Below are 19,391 nucleotides of genomic sequence, written 5' to 3'. Positions count from 1 at the left end.
CCGGCAGCCACAGGCTCTGCCAGGCAGGGAGGAAAGGCAGGAGAGGCAGCAGGGAACTGGCCGGGCCGGTTCCCAGCAGACACCACTGGCTCTTCAGGAAGGAGGGCTGACTCACACAGCCCATCCTGAAAGGAGGGCAAGCCTGTGCTGGAGTCACCTCCCTGGGCCTGGACACACACACACACGGCCATTCCACGGCTTCCCTGGGCCTGGACACACACACACACACGGCCATTCCACGGCCTCCTGGGCCTGGACACACACACGGCCATTCCACGGCCTCCTGGGCCTGGACACACACACGGCCATTCCACGGCCTCCCTGGGCCTGGACACACACACACACACACAGGGCCATTCCACGGCCTCCTGGGCCTGGACACACACACACACACGGCCATTCCATGGCCTCCTGGGCCTGGACACACACACGGCCATTCCACGGCCTCCCTGGGCCTGGACACACACACACGGCCATTCCACGGCCTCCTGGGCCTGGACACACACACACACACACACACACGGCCATTCCACGGCCTCCTGGGCCTGGACACACACACACACACGGCCATTCCACGGCCTCCTGGGCCTGGACACACACACACACACGGCCATTCCACGGCCTCCTGGGCCTGGACACACACACACACACACAGGGCCATTCCACGGCCTCCCTGGGCCTGGACACACACATGGCCATTCCACGGCCTCCCTGGGCCTGGACACACACACACACACACACACACACGGCCATTCCACGGCCTCCTGGGCCTGGACACACACACACACACGGCCATTCCACGGCCTCCTGGGCCTGGACACACACACGGCCATTCCACGGCCTCCCTGGGCCTGGACACACACACACGGCCATTCCACGGCCTCCTGGGCCTGGACACACACACACACACACAGGGCCATTCCACGGCCTCCCTGGGCCTGGACACACACACACACACGGCCATTCCACGGCCTCCTGGGCCTGGACACACACACACACACACAGGGCCATTCCACGGCCTCCCTGGGCCTGGACACACACACACACACGGCCATTCCACGGCCTCCTGGGCCTGGACACACACACACACACACAGGGCCATTCCACGGCCTCCCTGGGCCTGGACACACACATGGCCATTCCACGGCCTCCCTGGGCCTGGACACACACACACACACACACACACGGCCATTCCACGGCCTCCCTGGGCCTGGACACACACACACGGCTGCCCCATGTCCTCCCAGGGCCTGGACAGATGGCTGGCCCTGGACACATGGCTGCCCCACAGCCTCCCTGGGCCTGGACACATGGCTGCTCTACAGCCTCCCTGGCCCAGGACACATGGCCTCCCTGCCCCATGACACATGGCTGCTCCCTGGGCCTGGACACACGGCTGCCCCACGGCCTCCCTGGCCCTGGACACACGGCTGCTCTGGCCCTGGACACACGGCCAGTCCACAGCCTCCCTGGCTCTGGACACACACACAACTGCCCCATGTCCTCCCTGGCCCTGGACACACGGCTGCTCTGGCCCTGGACACACGGCCAGTCCACAGCCTCCCTGGCTCTGGACACACACACAACTGCCCCATGTCCTCCCTGGCCCTGGACACACGGCTGCTCTGGCCCTGGACACACGGCCAGTCCACAGCCTCCCTGGCTCTGGACACACACACAACTGCCCCATGTCCTCCCTGGCCCTGGACACACACACGGCTTGCCCCATGGCCGAGTACCATGGCCTCCAGCCTCCCATGGCCCAGCTGAGCCACCATGACACACCACTCCCAGACCCTTCTCCTTCAGCCTTCCCTTTCAATGACAGAGTCTTTTTGATTCCACTATCAAAAAAGAAAATAATTAGTCTTCTGTGAAAGTGATGGACTCCTTCCTTCCTCCTGAAATCCAGACCTCTCTCATCTGCCTCAAAGTAAAGGAGAGAGGTACTAAGGGCAGCAAGGGGGAGAGGAGCAAAGGTCTGAACGCTGCTGCCAGCTGCAGAGATTTCACTGACAAGACGCTGGGATTTTCTTCCATGCAAGCAAAAGCTTTGGGAAGGTCACCAGAGGCAGTTTTTGGCTGTCTTTATCCACCTCCTCCCCTCCCTCTGCAAACCTCCCCCGAGCAGAATAAATGAGTATTCTGTTTGGATAAAAGAACATGAGAAGTTATCCAATGAACTAGGACATCTCGCAGGCCTTAGGAAAAGCAGCTGAGAATCAGCAAAGCTCCCAAACATGCCCAGAGATCACTCGGTGCCATCATCCCCTCCAGCTCCATTCCCAAGTTCTGCTGCCAGGGCCAGCACAGCCTGCTCCTTGGGAAGGGCCATTTCCACAGGCCCTGGCTCTGGGCTTGGCTGCGGTTGTGTGTTTACTCCCCATCTTCACTAGCATTTGAACTGCCTTGCTGTCAGCAATATTGCAATCAAGGCGGAGGCAGGTAGCAAGCGATAGCTACTGGCCATGCCCAACAGCCCAGTTTCACATCTGGTTTCTGGTCACTCACACACAAAGCTATGCCAGGCCTTTCTCCTTTCCCACCTCATTACTAAAGCTGGAACCAGTTTAACTTTAGACTGGCAGTACATGCCATATTCATAAGGATTTAATATCTTATTTTTGCTTGAGAAAAAAAAAAAAAAGGCACCAAACCTAACCAAAAATGCAAAAATGCTGAAAATTCCAGAATTCTGACCCGCACCAACACAGGCTCCCGGGGAGATGTCCACATGCTTGTTGTGCAAGGTAGCAGAAGGCGTTGTTGCTGCAGCAGCTCCAGGCAGCCCTGGCACTCGGAGCTGCTGCTCCTGCAGGGCAGGGAACTCCTGGAGCGGGGTCCCAGCCCATGGCAGCCTGCCAGGAACACGCTCTGCTCCGGGCACTGCTCTGCTGCACCGCACCATGAGCGCCGCTGCTCACCCGCAGCACCTCCACGGAACCCACCAGACTCACTGAACGTGACAGAAAAGCAACTGAGAGCGATACAGACTGTGGCCAACAGCAGGCTCACAACCATGCTTTTCCAGACAAGTGTCACAAGCTCTGCTTGCTTTTTCGGGGACTTTTCTGTTGCACATTACACTAAGTACTAAACCTGGTACTAAAGCAAACTAGTCTACTGTTAAGCTCACTGAACTCCCTAAACTAGCCACTGCTTTTATGCACCAAACAAATAACCAAATGTTACACGACTTGATTATTCCCAGCATCAAAATGAAGAAAAAAAAAATCCCCATAACAAAATGTAGACCTTACTCACACAGTCCCATAGTTCAGAACTGCTTTAGCTCTTCATCTGTACTAAATGTATTGAAATAATCTACATAAAGTGAAGCAGAAGTACATGAAGTTCTTCATGTTTTCTGTTCATTTAAAATGCAGCTTTTCTCCAGAGAGTCTTCTCTCAGTGCATGCAGATTTCTACACTAAACAGCAAACGCACATTACTAATTAAGATTACTATTATTTGTACATAGCATATGCTATCACTGAATATGAAAAATACTTCAAAATGCACTACAGACACTGTTTTGCTATTGCAAGAAGCTTCTATAAAAAGGTACTGCATCCTATAACTTGTTTACATTGTGTGACTGAATTCAACTGTTCATTGTTAAAAGGATCCTGCATTACTATATAAAAATGCAAACTCCAAAAGGTGTTATCTTGTTGACATTCTAAGAAATGAACAAATTCTCCCCTCTCATAGAGGATGACTCTCACGAAACTTTCTCCAACTGTGTTTCAAAGCAGAACTTCTGGTATCAGTACTGCTATTTGTTCTGAACATCTAACAAGATGAAAAGGAAAAAGACACAGTTTTTACTGGAAAGGGCCTATCAGCTTTTCTACCTTAATTAAAAATATTAATAGCATCTTATTTCAGCAGCAGCAGAGCAGTTCACAGAAGGAGAAAGTTACTGCAACCTACCTTTCACAGTCATGTTACATTTACTTGCATATAACATTGTAATGTTTAACAGAAACATTACAGTATATAAATGCCAACAAAAAGCTTTTGCTCCCAACACGCACTCCCGCCACTTTAAATATGATGAACACGACTGAATTACTGTCTCCTCATAAACTAAACAAGCACATTTAGTAGGTTCCCATATCTTTATCGCAATGAACAAATTATTTGATGTTGACCTCAAAAATATAGTTATTAGTTAAGGGGGAAACATTATCATCCTTGTAATCTACTAATCTCTAAACTCCAATTTATCAAAAATTGACAATGCTGAAAAAACTGAAAAGCCAGCTCATGCAACACTAGTGCTCTCAGTCCAACCACACCTTTTCCTTCAAACAGTCGAATCTGGAAGCAATGACTAATGTAAAATTAACAGGGAGCAGGAGGCTATTTAGAAAAAAAAAAAAAAAGTACAAAGGTCTATGGGGCAAACAGAGGCACTTCAGAAACCCTCAGTTCTCTGCTCGCGAACTGGTGATGTCTCCTGAGCGTCAGCCGGGAGGAGAAATGGACCAGAGGGGGCTTGAGTCATCAGCTCTGGCTTTTCTGTGCTGAAACAGCCTGGGCTCAGCATCAGCATTTATTTTATTGCGGCGAGACTTCATTTCCCAGCTCTCCCAGCCCAAGCCACGGCAGTCGCACTCGGTAACCGGCACCTGCAGAGCACTTTCTGTTCTCGCACACACTGCAGCGTGCCCGAGGCACGGCCAGCCGGGCACGGCCACCTGTCCCCGCGGGCCACCGCTGTCCCCGCCGCGCCCACGCCCCGCACGTGCTGCCCCGCTGCCAGCGCCGCGTGTGCGATCGGAGCCGGGGGAGAAAACGCCGCCACAAGTTACTACAACCCCACGAGCCGTGCTCCCGGTGCGCGGGCCGAGGATGCTCCGCGGCTCCCGGTACTCGGCGACGGGAGCGCGGCTCGTTCCGCGGTCACACGAAGGGTGAAAAATCCATATTTAAACCCCCGCGCAGGGAACACCGCGACGGCAGCGGGGCCCGGCACGCCCGGCACCGGGGCGGCAGCCGAAGCCTGGCACTCCGGGGAACACCGGGGCGGACGCTGGGCCCCGCGGCCGCCGGTCCGGGCACACGGGGCACGCAGGGCCCGGCGCTGCCGGCTCCCCCTGCCCGCTCCGCCGACCCCGCCATCCCCCGCCGTGTCCCCGCCCGGCCCCGCGCCCGGAGCTGCGCGGCGCTGCGGGCACGGCGAGGCCCGGTGGCCCTACCCGCAGCGGCTCCGCCGGGCTCGCACCTCCCGGCGCGGCGCCGCGCACACCCCGCGCACACGGCGCGGCCGCGGACACCGGCGGGCCCGGGCTCCGCACTCCCGCCCGGTGCCGCGCGGCGCCCGGGGCAGGGGCCGGGCGGCGGCACCTCCGCCCGCAGGGCCCCTCCGGGCGGCTCCACCGGGCTCCGGGCGGCCCCGCAGGCACGGAGAGTGCGCGGCGCTCCGCCCGCGGGGCCGCCCGAGACGACGGCTCTACAGCCCCGATACCCCGGCGGGGTCCGCCGCCTCGCCTCCCTTGCCGCCCGCCTCACCGCACCCCGCCGCCCCCTCGCCCCTCCCGCGCGGCAGCCCCAGCCCGCGGCTCCCCCGTGCCCCGCACTCACCGCGCGGAGCGGCCCCGCGGCCCCGCCGGGCGCGCCCGCCCTACCCCGGGGTCTCCATGGTGGCGGCCCCGCCGCCCGCTCCGCCAGCCCCGCCCCGCCCGCGCGCCGCGTCACGCGCCGCCCGGCCCGGCGCCCACCACCATTGGCCAGGCGCGGCCTGGGGCGGCGCCCCATTGGCTGCTGCTCCGCGTTAAACCCGCCAATGGCGGCGCGACTTGAGGTTACCGTGGTTACCGATGCCGTGCGGGGGAGACGGCGCGGATGGGACGGGACGGACCGGACGGGACCGGACCCAACCCGACCCCTGCCGGGGGCGGCTCCGCCGGGACAGCCCGTGGTGACGGGAGGCTGCTCCTGCGCCACCCGCCGGACCCGTCGCGGTGAGTGTCCGAGCGCGGCGGGGGCGAGCGGTGTGTGAGCGGATGGATGGAGCAACCGGTTGCACAATGGCCGGTGCGGGGTGCCCGCGGTCACCGGGCGTGCCCGCCCCGCGGTGCCGGCCGCCTCCTGTCCCGCCGAAGGAGCCGCCGCGGGAGCGGGGCGGGAAGCAGCCCGGAGCTCGGGGGCTTCGCCGAGCCGCAGAGCCGGGCCCGTGTGCCCGTCACCGTGTGCCACGGGCTGCGGGACGGCCCTGCTTGGGCAGGGAGCTGGGAGTGGCTGGCTGCCCCTGGTCCTGCCCGACCTGCCGCTCCTGTGACCTGCCGTGTCCCGGTACCGCCAGAGCACACAGCCCGCGGCGCTGCTCAGACCCGACGGGCTAAGTCCAGGTGTTTGGGAAAGATGGAAAACGCTTTCCCATAGGGTTTTAACATCCTACCATTTTAAGCTTCCAATAGCAGCTGATCTCTCTTGATGGCGTGTGAGGAATCATAGACGTAGAAAAGAAAAGCCAGTATCCCTAAAATCGCCGTAAAACATTTCAATAAGAGGCTTTGGGCGTTTTAAATGCTTGATCAACTTTTTGCATCCCATGCCTGTCCTGGACTCACCCTCTCGGTGTGTCTCGGGGATCTGGCTGGGGCCATTCCTCTCCTTCCCGAACAGACTGTCCCGCTGTAGCCCAGGTGTGACTGGTTTTCCATTTACTTATTCTCTCCTCCCGCCCCGCAGGTACGATAGCGATCGACACTCTCCACTTCATTGAATGACGCTGTAAATGGCTCAGAGGAGCCAAAACCAAATGGCCACTTAAATCAGCAGCTCTCGCTGTCTCAAGAGGTTGTTTTACTCACTCTCTTCCCCTATTGCATAGATGCGGATGGTGTAGAAAGCCTGCTGTAAAGGAACGTGGAAAAAGTGTCCACATTGTAACTTGTGTCTGTTTTCCATCCAGCTCCGTTTTTCGGTTTAGTGTTTGATGGGGTGAACCGTAGTTTTATTTTAGGCATAAGGACACATGAACTCGTGATGTGGTTTAATTGGTGCTGATGCTGCAGGTAGAATTATGTGTTTCGTTAGCCTCTGCTTGAGAGGGAGCTGCAGGTAACGAGGAGGAGGCAGGTGGACATGGAGAGTGAACTCTAAACTCTTATAGTCCCTTCTCTGAATTTCCCACTTGGAATGTACTCTGCTACATGGAAACCACATAGGCTATTGGCAAGATATTTAATCGCTGAGGTTTTTGTTGCTATTTGTATAATTGTTTGTATTTTGAATAATGCAGTAGGAGCTCCTACATTATGATGATATCCACATGGAAAATGCTTGGCAGCTGTAAACAGGAGTCTTGAGTCCTCACTGCTCTGAAAAATCTCGTAATTTATTCCATGTGAATTACATATAAAATATTAAACCAAAATGGTGGTCTCTGTCTAGGAAATGGGAAACAGAAACTGAGGGGAATAACAGTAGAAACTTAGGAAAATAAAGAGTAGTAGATGTGAAATAAAATAAGGGGTGAAAGGGTCAAATGAGAGTGGAGAGCTGGAGTGAAGGAAAGATAAAATGTGAACTAACTAGATCTAGAATAAATAGAAGAGAAAGTGCAGGATGTATGAGAACTGTGACCTTCCTTAGTTACAAAGGTTGCTTCTACCAAAGGTGTACTGGATTAATTAAATTAGCTTCAAATCAGTCTCAGCTGGTTTTCACCTGTAATTTGGGTGTTATTATGCTGGCTTGGCTTTCACAGGTAACGGCTTTTGGGAAAGGATTGCGCTCACTTGTCCCTCAGTAAAAGGGACAATTCCTGGATGTCGCTGTGGAAGGCACAGCCTGCCACAGGATGTGGCACAGTGCCATCCCCAGGATCCCCAGGCCTTCCCGGTTCTGGCTGTCCCAGGTGATCAGGAACAGGCTGCTCCAGGTGCCCTGCATCCCTGCAGAACCACACACTGCAGAGTCTGACTGTGCTTTGGAGCTCCTCTTGGGGTGAGATGGGAAAGGGTAAGAAATGCTGTTGGGAAGGAGAAAGGGATCTTGAGTCTGTTTGTTTTGGCATAAAAGAAGTAGAAAGAATTGAAAGTAACATTTTGAGGTTCTGTCAGATTTGGAAATCTGTTGAATGACTGTCAGTGAGGAAAGCTGTTTCATTCTGTCTGGTATTAGTCATACCCTCATAGCTGGTGTATTTGTTTTGGCACCCTGAGCAGCCAATACATTATCTAATTGCCTGCTGCGTGTCCCAGGGCAGCAGCCCTGTCCAGCAGGGATGACATCGGCTATGGAAAGGCACCCCATGTCAACTTTACAATGCAAAGGGCTGCACGGAGGCTGATTCTCTGAATTCTTATCCCCTTCGCTGAAAGTGGCCTTTGTCAAATATATGCTTAAATTCTTACATAATTTTTAAAATTGGCAGCAAACAAGTCCATTTTCATTTTATTCACCTTCTTCTGGATGCGACTTGCAAGTGAGATGGTCTGTATCATTCTCATTAGGAAAGCCATAATTCCACTATGTTTGCAATTCCTAACAACCCAGTCTCATGTTTTCCTTTGGGACTGTACTGGTTTCTCTTGAGCCTTAAATCTGGCCCCTTAAACTGACTGTGCTCGCCTTCCAGTGCTTTAGATGGCAAGGTTGTTAACAGGTATTTGCTAGTTGTTTTGCTGCTGTTGTGCTTCTTCAGCATTTCCAGTCATTAATATGTTTTTCTGCTTTGTTTAATCTATCCTGAAATTAATCCTTAATCGAGTCTCACTTTATAAATGTTCCACAGATGATTACAGCCCTTGCAGAATATTAATATGCCTATCTTTTAATTTTAGTGATAAATATCTGTCACAAAAACAGTGTTGCTTTATTTCTTGGTGGGTTTCTTGCTTTTGTTTTGTTTTTATCTTTTTTTTTTTTTCTGTCTTTTGTTTTGTTCTTGTGAATTAGGTTGGTTTGGTTTTGGGTGGTTATTTGGGGGAGGCTGGGGGGTGTGGTTTGGTTTCTGCTGGAAGCTTTTTAATGCTACCTGCTTTAACTGTAATCTCTTCCAGATACTGAAATTATGAAGGTTTGGGAAAAAAGGTATCTGGAGAAGAGAGTGATGACATGGCAGGCTAACACAAGCCATGAACAGCTGTTTAGTGTTCACAGGGGGAGTTATTTAGATTTGTGGGGTATTTTCCTCTCATTAAAAGCTACAATTTGATTTCAAAAGTTACTGCAAGCTATTGTGTTGATGTCACAGCAACTCAGTCAATCACAATACAATTGATTTTGGGTAATTTTGAAACTGTAATTTCATTTGGTATAGAAAGCACTAAATGTTCTCCTGCTTTTTATTGTTTCACTGGGGAGGTAAGGCACCTAACAGGTATATTTCTGAGGAAAGTGGTGGGCTGACATTTTGCTTTTTCAGTGAGGGCTTTATAGAAACATTCTGTTTCAGACAGTGCCATTCAAAATTACTGCTCTGCTGTGGATAGATATTACACTTTCCCAGCGGTAAAACAAAATATTGAGGAAAAACTATTGGATACTGACAGGTTGTTTGCGCTTTCCTTCTTTCTTGCATGGCTTTGAAGCATCAAGTAGGAGTATTTGATTGTAGATGGTGCACAGTGTTCAGCATGACCACCAGCCCTCCTTGCAGGGCCCCGTGCCCTGGCTGAAGCCCAGCTGCCACGGGTAGGACAATAATGCCCTATAGTGACACTTCTCTGCAGCTTTCCCAGTGCCAGCAACAGGATCCTGCAGCCGTGCAGGGAGTGCATTATGGAACTGGTCCGGCTTCCCCAGGAGGATAGAATGTAAGAAAATAAAGATAGTGCAGAAGGTAATCTCACCCCTGAGGAGTTGCAGCTGTACTAATCACCAAAGATCAGGAACAAGCCTGCCCTTAGTAGGCCACAGCTGTGTCCAATAAGGAGATGAGCACTACAAAAGAGTGGATTAGCTGGTGGGGAGGAGAGCTGGAGTTTGTTGGCTGTGCTGTGAGGAGATGCCCATGAGAAATCACCAAGAAGGTATGGAACTTTTGCAATAAGATGACAACACACATGCCCTTATTTTCTCAGTTGGATCAGTTTTCCAAAGGGCACTGTTGCTGCCCGTGATGCCTGCACCAAGGAATGTGCAAGCAGCCGTGCCCAGCGGGACTGGGGGCTCCTCTTTTGCCCTGGGTCCCTGTTCCAGCAGAATGGAGGAGGTTCCAGGCGCAGCAGCTTGCTGGCCTGAGTGTAGCTCAGTCACCTGTCCTTGGCAAGCCCTGTGCATCCTGTCCCAGGGTATTGTTCCAGCTGGAGCGTGGTCCCAGGAGCGCAGGGAGGGTGCTGTGTGTGGGGCAGCAGGGGAGGGGTGTCCTGAACTGAGCTGTGCTGCTGCAGCCAGCTGATGGTGACATCAGGCTTCATCAGGTGTGCACCTGTAAGTCAGGGTCCTCTAGGATACTGCAGCACTGGAAATAAGCAGGCAGCTTGACAACAGCCAAGAGAATGATTTGGAGAAAAGATGGCAGGAAATGCCGAGTGAGGTGTCCAGTAAAGACAAGGTCATCAGCAGCTGGTGTCTGTTCTGTGGGTTTTCGGGTCCTAAGCTTGTAATTGTCATGTTAAAAATCCCCAAAACAAACCAAAAAACAACCAAAGCCCACAACAACTCTCCCCAAAGCCCACTAACAAAGAAATAAAAAATCCCTCAGCCCCCCAGCTCTGGGCAATGCAGGTACTTCTATCTGCTCAAGGACAGGGGAAGATCTGCTAAAATCCTTTGCCATTTCCACCAACTACAGTTGCTGAACAAAATATTACAGATCTTCTTACTAGTTTGTATATGAGGCTGGAAAAAATGTTGAGAAATTAACCAAATTGTAATCTTTCTTACCAGACCAGGGATACAGAATGTCAGGCTGAAATCCAGAGATACTTCTGAATAAGGAGGCAACAAAGAGAATGTATATGCAGAAAGATTGTTTAATTCATGTTTATGGACTGTACATTTCTGATGGCTGTGACTGAGAGGCCCCAGACAAGAATGAGTTGCTTTTTGTAGTAAGATATCAGACAACATTATGCAATAATTTAAAGCGAAGTTGTGCCAAATGCTTCCCTGCACATAACTCTGGGAATTTGGCCTAGCAGAGCTGGCAAAAGCTGTACAAAATGATACTGATGCTCCTGACAAAATAAGCTGCAGTGGCTCCTAAATCACATGAATTATCTGTCCCTCTGGCTTGTCTCTCACAGGCTGCAGACAAACGTTGTGCTCTGACTCCCACTACCCTGCTCAGACAAAAATCATCTGTGCTGGCTGAAGGACAGTGCCACAGAGTCGTTGGTGCCAGTGCTGCCTCGCAGGGCCCTCGGGGCCCTCTCTGCCCCTGGGGTTTGCCCTCTGTGTGTCCCACCTGCAGCCCAGGCAGGGGAGTTGCAGGATTGCTCTGGAGTGTCGGTGTGCAAAGGGCTGCAGCTCCAGCTCCAGACAGCCGCTGCTTCTCTGGCTTAAACAGGGAAAAGTGTCTTGGCTTAAGGAGAAACTGGGCTTATTCAGACAGAGTCTCGTGTTCTTGAAGCACTGTTAAAGTGTGCTGCCAGCAACATAAACTCAGCCAGCTGACTTCTGCCTGCAGTTCATTAGGAAATGCGTGCAGAAATTGGTCTGTCAGCAGGGCTGTGAGGAAGAGGCCTCCAGCAGTGGGGCAGGGAACCCTTCCATACAGATTGGGGTTGGTTAAGTAAAAAACATCAGTAACAAAGCTAGCATGAAAATGGGGTAGGAGGAAATACTTTCATTAAAAATACTACACAGAAGGCAAAGGTAAAGGCAGAGGCAAGCACAGAAGGTGAGGACAACTTAAAATTACCTTTTTAATTCCTTAAATAAGGAACCTGACTCCTGTTTCCCTTCTTGCTTTGACAAAATCTGAGACCTAGCTAGATATAGAAAATAAAGGTATCATGACTCTCAAACTGTGTATTTCCAATTCTGCATTTTGCAGCAATGGAAACAAAATCACATTGGCTGGTTTATCTGAAGAGCAATTGGGCTGTCATTTAACAGCTGGAATCCAGTTATTAAATATGTTGCACAGATTTTTTTAAGTCCAGTCTTCAGTATGTTTTTGTTCTTTTTTCCTTTTAAAGTGACTCAGTGGCTTCAACCTGCTCTGAGCTTCTTAAACTGTCTTCCATTGAACTTCTGCTACTACTTAGTATTGACTATTTCAGTATCTGATGGTTTAGTACGTGTGATGCTTCTTGCAGAACACACTGATCTGCTGCAGCTCCTTTTGAGGTCTGGCTCCTTAATTAACCCTGCCTGTAAAATTGCATCCTCATTCCACTGGCCCAGTGGTGTTACATGTGGAATCTGTTTCTGCAGTTCCTGTGGTGCAGTGCAAACCCTGCCTCTTGATAAGAAGTGCAAAGCCCAGGTACTTTGTTGTATTGCAGGAAATGTTGATTCTCTGCAGTTTTGTGTAACAGCATCTTTGCTTCTGTTGTGCTAAGTGAATTCTATAGATTTAAGTGTTTTTTCTGATGCATGCAGAGCAGCAGAGGGGTGAGTTGCTTGCTGCACCATTCCAAACAAGCCTTTGCACACAGACTAGCCAATAGCAGGTATGCTTTAGGGGCCAGGCAGTCACAGGTCAATTTAACTAAACATTTATCATGTCTTAAGTAATGGAGAAAATTTTAGGGTCCTGTAATGGATAACTCAGCCTCATGTCTTCCAATCATTCTTTCATATATTCATGCATATTGTTTCATTTCCTAGCTTTTGTTGACCATGGAGGTAATAAATAGAAATCAAAATAGAACATTAATAAAAACAACATATGACAAAATTCTGCAAATCTCTTGTGTTACAGAAGTCTGTAAATGATGCCTCAGAATTTTTGCCTTTAGCTCAGCAAAGCTGGACTTGGTCCAGGCACATGCCAGGAATTGCCCAGAGCAGCTGGGGCTGCCCCTGGATCCCTGGCAGTGCCCAAGGCCAGGCTGGACCCTGGGGCTGGGAGCACCTGGGACAGGGGAAGGTGTCCCTGCCATGGCAGGGGTGAAGCTGCAGGAGCTTTAAGATCCAACCCCAAATGTTCTATGATTAACTACTCAGAGCATGCTCTCATTTCATGCTCTTTCATTTAAACCTTGCAATTGCCAGGTGCGCTCACTGCAGCAGGCCAGCTGCGTCTGGTCACTGAAAATGGATTGTGCACGTTTTCTTTGAAACAAAACAACATGAAATGCCAGCTGACTCACTTGATCCAAGGTGACATGGTGACTTCATTTCCCACCCTTTTTGTGTCAACTTACCAACTTCTAAAGCATTTACTTCCTTTTTTTTATCTGCTTGTTTTTTCTAAGTGTTCCTAAAGTTTATTTTCTCTTGGATTTTCTAAGAATATTCCAAGAATGGAGGGGAAATAGAATTCCCTTGTGATGTGCAGATCCTCAGAAAGCAGATGAGCTATTCCCTACCCCTGCAGTGTGACAGAGCAGTCCATGAAGCTGATTGTTTTAAGTGTTACTCAAATTGATCTTCCTAATTTGGATTAAGTTTTACTTAATGAGGAAGTAATGAGATTATCATAGACAAAAAGGACTGTGTCTCTTTTGGGAACATATAATTTCTGAGACTTGACTTTATTTCAAAGAGAGCTATAATTCTTTCTTTAGGGGAATGTAAATTTAAATTACAATCAATGGGATTTTTCTAGAAACTGTTTTGGCACCGAATGATAGAAGTATTATACTGTGTATTTTCTTCCTGTGGAAAGGATTGCCTGCTGCAAGATTAACACATTCTGGATGGGTGCCATTTTCAGATAGTTAGTTCAACTAGAAGAGAAAGGATCTGATTAAGGGATCAAGCTCATTATTTGTTTGTTATTTGTACTCCACACCCTACAATGGGAGTGAATCTTTGCCTCTTTTCCTTAACAGTAATTAGGATCAGAGGGTTCAACAACTGCATATTAATATGCTTTTTCTTTAAATGAAAACATGCAGTAACTAAGCGATTAACATTTCCATTAAACTTTAAAATCTTTTAAAAAGCCTTCCACAAAATGTTCAAGACATAGCCAGATATTCAGAAGAGAGCACTGAGAATAAGGGACTTCTGAGTTTGGGGATTTTTCCCGAGTTTGTATTTGCTAGGAACCTCTGCTGTAATGTATAATCCCAGCTCCTGCTGATGCTGCTCCCAGCAGGTCTGGTTCAGCTCTGGCTCTTGGTGGTGTAGCCCCAGCAGGACATCAGGTGAGCCATGGAGAGGAGTGTGGCACCTGCTGTCACAGGGTTCTGCAGCTTCCTTCACACGAACTCTGGGAGCACCCGCTGCGCTGCCACTGCTGCTGCTACTAAATCGTCTTTTGGGAAGACTTGATTCATATTACTGATTCTGGTATTTAATAATGTGAGTGAGCGTTTAAAACATGCACAAGAAATTGTTTCAAAAGGCATGTCTGGCTCGGTAAGCACTGTGCCTCCCTGCCAGAATTCCATCTGTCCCTCACTTGAGGAGCAGCACTTTAGCTGGGAGGGAAAATGGCACTGGTGACCCAGATCTGCAAAGGTTTATGTATGCAAACAACTTGTTGAATGGAGACAGTGGAGTCAGACTTTTAAAATCACTGGCTGAACTCACCGGGAGCACTCACCTGTGGAACTGGGGCCTGGGCTGGACCTGACTCATCCCCAGGAGCAGTATGTGGCAGGCACCAGGCTTGGCTTCTTCTGGGAATGCTGACTGACACTGGGGAGTTTAATTTCTATTTAAATGAAAGGAAGGAGAGGCTTGCCTCAATATTGGCTATTTGCATATGTAAGAATAAACATAGGTCACATACCTCAGATACCAGCAAGGGCTCACATTAAGAATGTACTGAAGAGTTAGGTTGAATTGGAGATGAAATCTTTTAAGAGACTACGTTTTTATTGCCTAAAAGAGTTCAGTGAATAGGGAAATACTAAATTGTCTAAGGAGCAGAAAAAGAGATTTGATAAACCTTGTGCTTTTTACTGCTGCTAAAAGATTTAGCTGTGGTTGGCTGTAGGCAGAGCTGACTTGGCATTCTTGGGGGACAGATTTCTATGTACAGGGACTTCTGCCTGGTGGCTGGTTGATCTTATGCACTTTTTCTTTTTAAGATGCATCAAGACTCCCAGCCTAGAGCCTGCAATGAAGTTTGAGCAAAGCTTTGAGGCAGGGTATTGGAATTTGGGCTTAAATGGACTTCTGTAGTATCTGAGCGGTTTCTGACTATATCTGCATTAAAGCAGAAATAAATATAACTAGCAGTGCTTTCATCATTTTGATTAGTATGTTTATTAGTTACTGGAGATAAAATGCAGATTTATATGGATCTTGTCCTTTTCCAGAACCTCTTACCATTCACTTTCAGTGTTTTAGTTAGTTCATAATGTTGAATAACAGAAGATAATGCCTGTGAAAGGCTGAGATCAAATACACACGTATGACATCATTGTGGAAGAGAGAAATGGGTTGGCTAGAAGGGATTAAGGATTTGGTTCATCAAATACTGTAGCCCTAAATTTACAGAAAATGGCCAGTAAATTTTTTGCATCAGTTCTGTTCTCGAGATGTATTCCTGGTTTCTTGTGAAAGGAGGTGAAGCTAAGGTTAATATGTGTGAAGTTTTGCTCAAATACTGACATTAAATCAGAAACATGTTGGTAGAAAGAAGATATTAACAATTTGCCAAATGAACAAATAAATAACCCAGAGGGGTAGCTCTGCTGCTGCTAATCTTTCTAGTATCCATAGTTATTTTTCAAAAAGGACAGCGTGTCTTGTGCTAGGAGCTTGTCATTTAAAGCTGGCCAGATGGACCCAGATTAGGATGATGGTTCCCCAAATGCGTAGCACAGGAGAGTGACGCTGCTGCGGCAGCTGCACAGGGAACAGTAATAAAAGGTTTTAATAGAGGGAAGTGCCTGTGATGCATCCAATCTTCTTAGAGCTCTTGAGTACTCCCAATTTTCCATCAGTGTTATTTTTGCCTTCATTATATGGTGTAGATGAGGGTCACTGTAGTACTCCCTTCCCAAGTTTATTGGTAGAAGCAGTGCTCAGATGATCAGAAGCCACAAAAAGCAGGCAGAGGAAGGCTGACTGTCTATAGCAGAGGGCTGGATGCAGAGTGTCAAACAGCTCACAGCAAAGTACACTGTAAACTGTCTCCAGTTGCAGTTTCACCTTTTTATTTGACTGACATTAATAGTTCTCTGTCAGAGTAGTCCCCTTTACATTTCTTCTGCTGGTCTTCCTTCCCACCTTCCTGTTGCATTGTGCCATCCTTGGAATTTGTAGGAATAAACCAGTTCATCTCACTAGAACAGTGAGGAAATAACTCCACAAATGAACAAATTTTGCTGCTCTACTATTTGCTGTATTGCTGCTTGCTCTGGGACCAGGCAAATGTCAAAGGTACGACCAAGAGATGGAAGTTTGTGTGTATGAAATTTGGGCACAGTATGGCTGGGTTTGAGGGAGGGGGTTCATGGGGAGCCTTGCTGGACATGGCCTTTCCTTTCTGGTGGGACTCAGCTGTTGGTTCAGTTCAGCTGAAACACCTCAGGTGGATCTATTGCTTTTATTTCAATGCCAGACCTGGGGTGACACCAATGCAGGCTTAATTGAAAGTAAGGGGTCTGACACATACAAGACATTTTTTACTGTGTTGTGTAACTTACTGCATCTGACACGTCCCATTTGACCCATGACAATGTGGATGCTTGATAGATGCTGCTCACCAAGAGCTGAGGCACTGCTGCCCAAACAGCTGCCCTGGTTTCACAGGTGTTACTGCAGAGGGGTTAAAGGGACCTGGGCAGTCTCCAAAATAAGGAAAGACTGATCTTTTCAGGCTTAATTTCTATAAAGCAAAGAACACCTCAAAACCTGATCTGACATTTGGATTGAGGGACTCATATTTTGAAAAGCATAAAGCAAAGAATAGATGAGCTATGTCACAGCATTACAAATTCATCAAGGAAATAGTATTTTCTTTTCCTGGCTACTTAATGGTATGAGGCACATGGAATACCTCCTAAAATGAAAGATAAACTGGAGGAATTTCTGTCTAATTACATTTTTAGTGAGATGTACCTCTTCTCAAAAAACAATAGATATTTTTGAAAGTGTTTTTAGATTGCATCCACAATGTTGGTATTCTCAAAACCTATGTTTGTTTCTCAACAGGTATAAAAAATACATAAAAAATAAAAATGGATGAACTGGACCATGGAGCACTGTTTTTAGCTCATAGGAATAGTGGTGGAGGTATGTATGTTATCATGTTTAAGTTTAATTGTTTTCTTGACTCTTTATGAAACCCTCTGCAATTAATAGCCTCATTAGGAGCTGTTATAGCACCCTGGGTATGGTTTGAGTTTGAAGGGACCTTAAAGCCCATCCCATCCACCCTGCCATGGCAGGGACACCTTCCCCTGCCCCAGGTGCTCCCAGCCCCAGGGTCCAGCCTGGCCTTGGGCACTGCCAGGGATCCAGGGGCAGCCCCAGCTGCTCTGGGCACCTGTGCCAGGGCCTGCCCACCCTCACAGGGACAATTCCTGCTTTAGTCCCTGTCTGTGCCCACCCTCATTCAGGCTGCACCTGTTGTCCCTCAGGCTGTCACCTACAGATCCTGGTGAGGAGCCTTTCTGTTTCCCATAGAAGCCCCCTTTACATACCAAGAGGCTGCAATAAAATTTCCCTGGAGTCTTCTCTAGGCAAACATCCCCACCTCTCTGAGCCTGTCTTCACAGGAGAAATGTTCCAGCCCATTTCCTCGGTCTCTGGGCCAGGTTCTGTCCCCCTGTGCCTGGGTCCTGGAGCTGAGTGTTGGTCTCTGCAGGTCCAGGTGCAGAGCAGAGGGGCAGAACACCTCCCCTGGCACCATTCATAAAATGAATTAATAACTAAATTCCACACTGCCTCTCCTGCAGGCCAGGCCCAGGCTGGCTTGCTGGGCTCCTTGCCAGTTCAGGCCCAGTTTTTTGCCCACAGGATCCCCAAGTTGCTCTCCCCAGGGCTACTCCATCCATTCAGTGCCCAGTCTCTGTCTGTCCCAGGGCAGGGGAACTTGGAAAAACCCTTCCCCATGAGGCATCATCTGGAGAGGTGCTGTCAGCTTCGTGTAGGCATGCAGCAAATGAAAATCCTGGGGGAGGCCTGAAGGAGGACCGTGGGATGGCTCTGCAGGATTTATTTTACCTTTTACCTCTCTGTAAAACCACATGCCAGGCACAGCACTTGCAGCCACAGAGCTTAGCAGGGAATGTGAAACACAACGGCCAATTTCACTACTAAGGAAAACTAAAGCAGAGGTTGTGAGGAAATGCCCATCCCTGATCCCTGTAAGCCTCCTGGCTTATGTAGAATGACTGAGTGTCTGTGCATGAGGGCTTCACAGTGCCGGGGCAAAAGTTCAGGTAGTTCATTTACAATTGTAATTGGACCTCAATTTTATACCTTCCAGAAAAAAACCACTCCTGTTGCTCAACCCATAGGTTGCAAAAAACATTGGGGCAGTTTTCCAATCAGTGCAAGAAGGATGCATTTTTTGAAACTTAAGTATATCTGTATTAGAAGTTATTACAATGCCTGTAAATGCAGTTTAAAATGAATTGATAACTAAATTCACATGTAAACTAAAAACTTGTCAAAATAACTTTTTGTAAACAGACAACTGTTTCTTATATAATTTTGATGTTAGTATATTAGTTTGTTTGTTTCAAATTGTCATTCACCAACTAACAATATTGGTATGAAAACTTCTAGTGTTGAAAACATTGGTTCTGATTTCTACCTATAGAGCTTTCATTTTATGCCTTGCACTTAAATTATTTCTCAAGAAATTGAAATGTCCTTGTGTGTTTTATATGATAACTAGACAATTTGATGGTTCCTGCCAGAAATGCTCTTTGCAGCCAGAAGTACAAACCTGTTGACTACAAACATCTGTATGAACTTGCTGCAGAGGCAAAAATGGCCTCTGCACAAATTCAGTTAAAGGTATGATTTTTGTTTTATTTGTAATGTGAATGCTTTTGAAATTCAGTGACCATATTTATTTCAGCCAGAGGGGGTCAAATATGAAAGTTTATCATAGCTATACTGGGATTTGGATGTGTTAATGTCAATGTGGGGACTTTGTTCAGACCAGGGATGCAAAGTATGTGTGGATTCTACTTCCTCAAAAGACAGGAAAAATTTGTGTTTTACTGCCTTGAGGAAATTCACCCAAACTTATTACATAATCCTGGGGGCAATGAAGAATTTGTGTGATTAAATGAGAAGGGAAGGCTGAGCCAGAAAAAAAAGCCAAACAAAAAGATATGAAGTGAGGATTTCCAAAACTCAAGTGGAGGTAGATCTTAAAAAGAAGATTAAAAATG

At 48.6% G+C, this 19,391-nt stretch overlaps 2 protein-coding genes across 8 annotated transcripts in view; one reads left to right on the top strand and one right to left on the bottom strand.

The window, feature by feature from the left end:
• Positions 1 to 5,680, bottom strand: part of PKP4 (plakophilin 4) — a 67,550-nt gene extending 61,870 nt beyond the window's left edge. The window contains exon 1 of the mRNA XM_071435584.1: positions 5,593 to 5,680. The gene's annotated coding sequence lies outside the window, so the exon portion shown is untranslated. The remainder of the gene's footprint in view (positions 1 to 5,592) is intronic.
• A 143-nt stretch (positions 5,681 to 5,823) lies between these two features.
• The window catches only part of CCDC148 (coiled-coil domain containing 148), a 48,197-nt gene continuing 34,629 nt past the window's right edge, over positions 5,824 to 19,391 (top strand). Inside the window, exons 1-5 of one of the 7 annotated variants that reach the window (XM_071435553.1) lie at positions 5,824 to 5,972; positions 7,724 to 7,962; positions 9,021 to 16,419; positions 17,194 to 17,274; positions 18,887 to 19,008. In XM_071435553.1, the coding sequence (XP_071291654.1) occupies positions 17,220 to 17,274; positions 18,887 to 19,008 (177 nt within the window). In that variant the 5' untranslated portion in view covers positions 5,824 to 5,972; positions 7,724 to 7,962; positions 9,021 to 16,419; positions 17,194 to 17,219. Of the gene's footprint in view, positions 5,973 to 7,723; positions 7,978 to 8,048; positions 16,420 to 17,193; positions 17,275 to 18,886; positions 19,009 to 19,391 lie in introns of those variants that run through there. The other 6 variants (XM_071435550.1, XM_071435552.1, XM_071435554.1 and 3 more) reach the window with 6 other exon arrangements.

The sequence above is a fragment of the Agelaius tricolor genome, unplaced genomic scaffold (assembly GCF_023055355.1).
Source record: "Agelaius tricolor isolate 1412-34295 unplaced genomic scaffold, bAgeTri1.0.p SCAF_10, whole genome shotgun sequence".
NCBI classification, from domain to species: Eukaryota; Metazoa; Chordata; class Aves; order Passeriformes; family Icteridae; genus Agelaius; species Agelaius tricolor.
The sequence above is the reverse complement of the archived record's forward strand: the minus strand, read 5'-3'. Positions and strand labels throughout refer to the sequence as shown.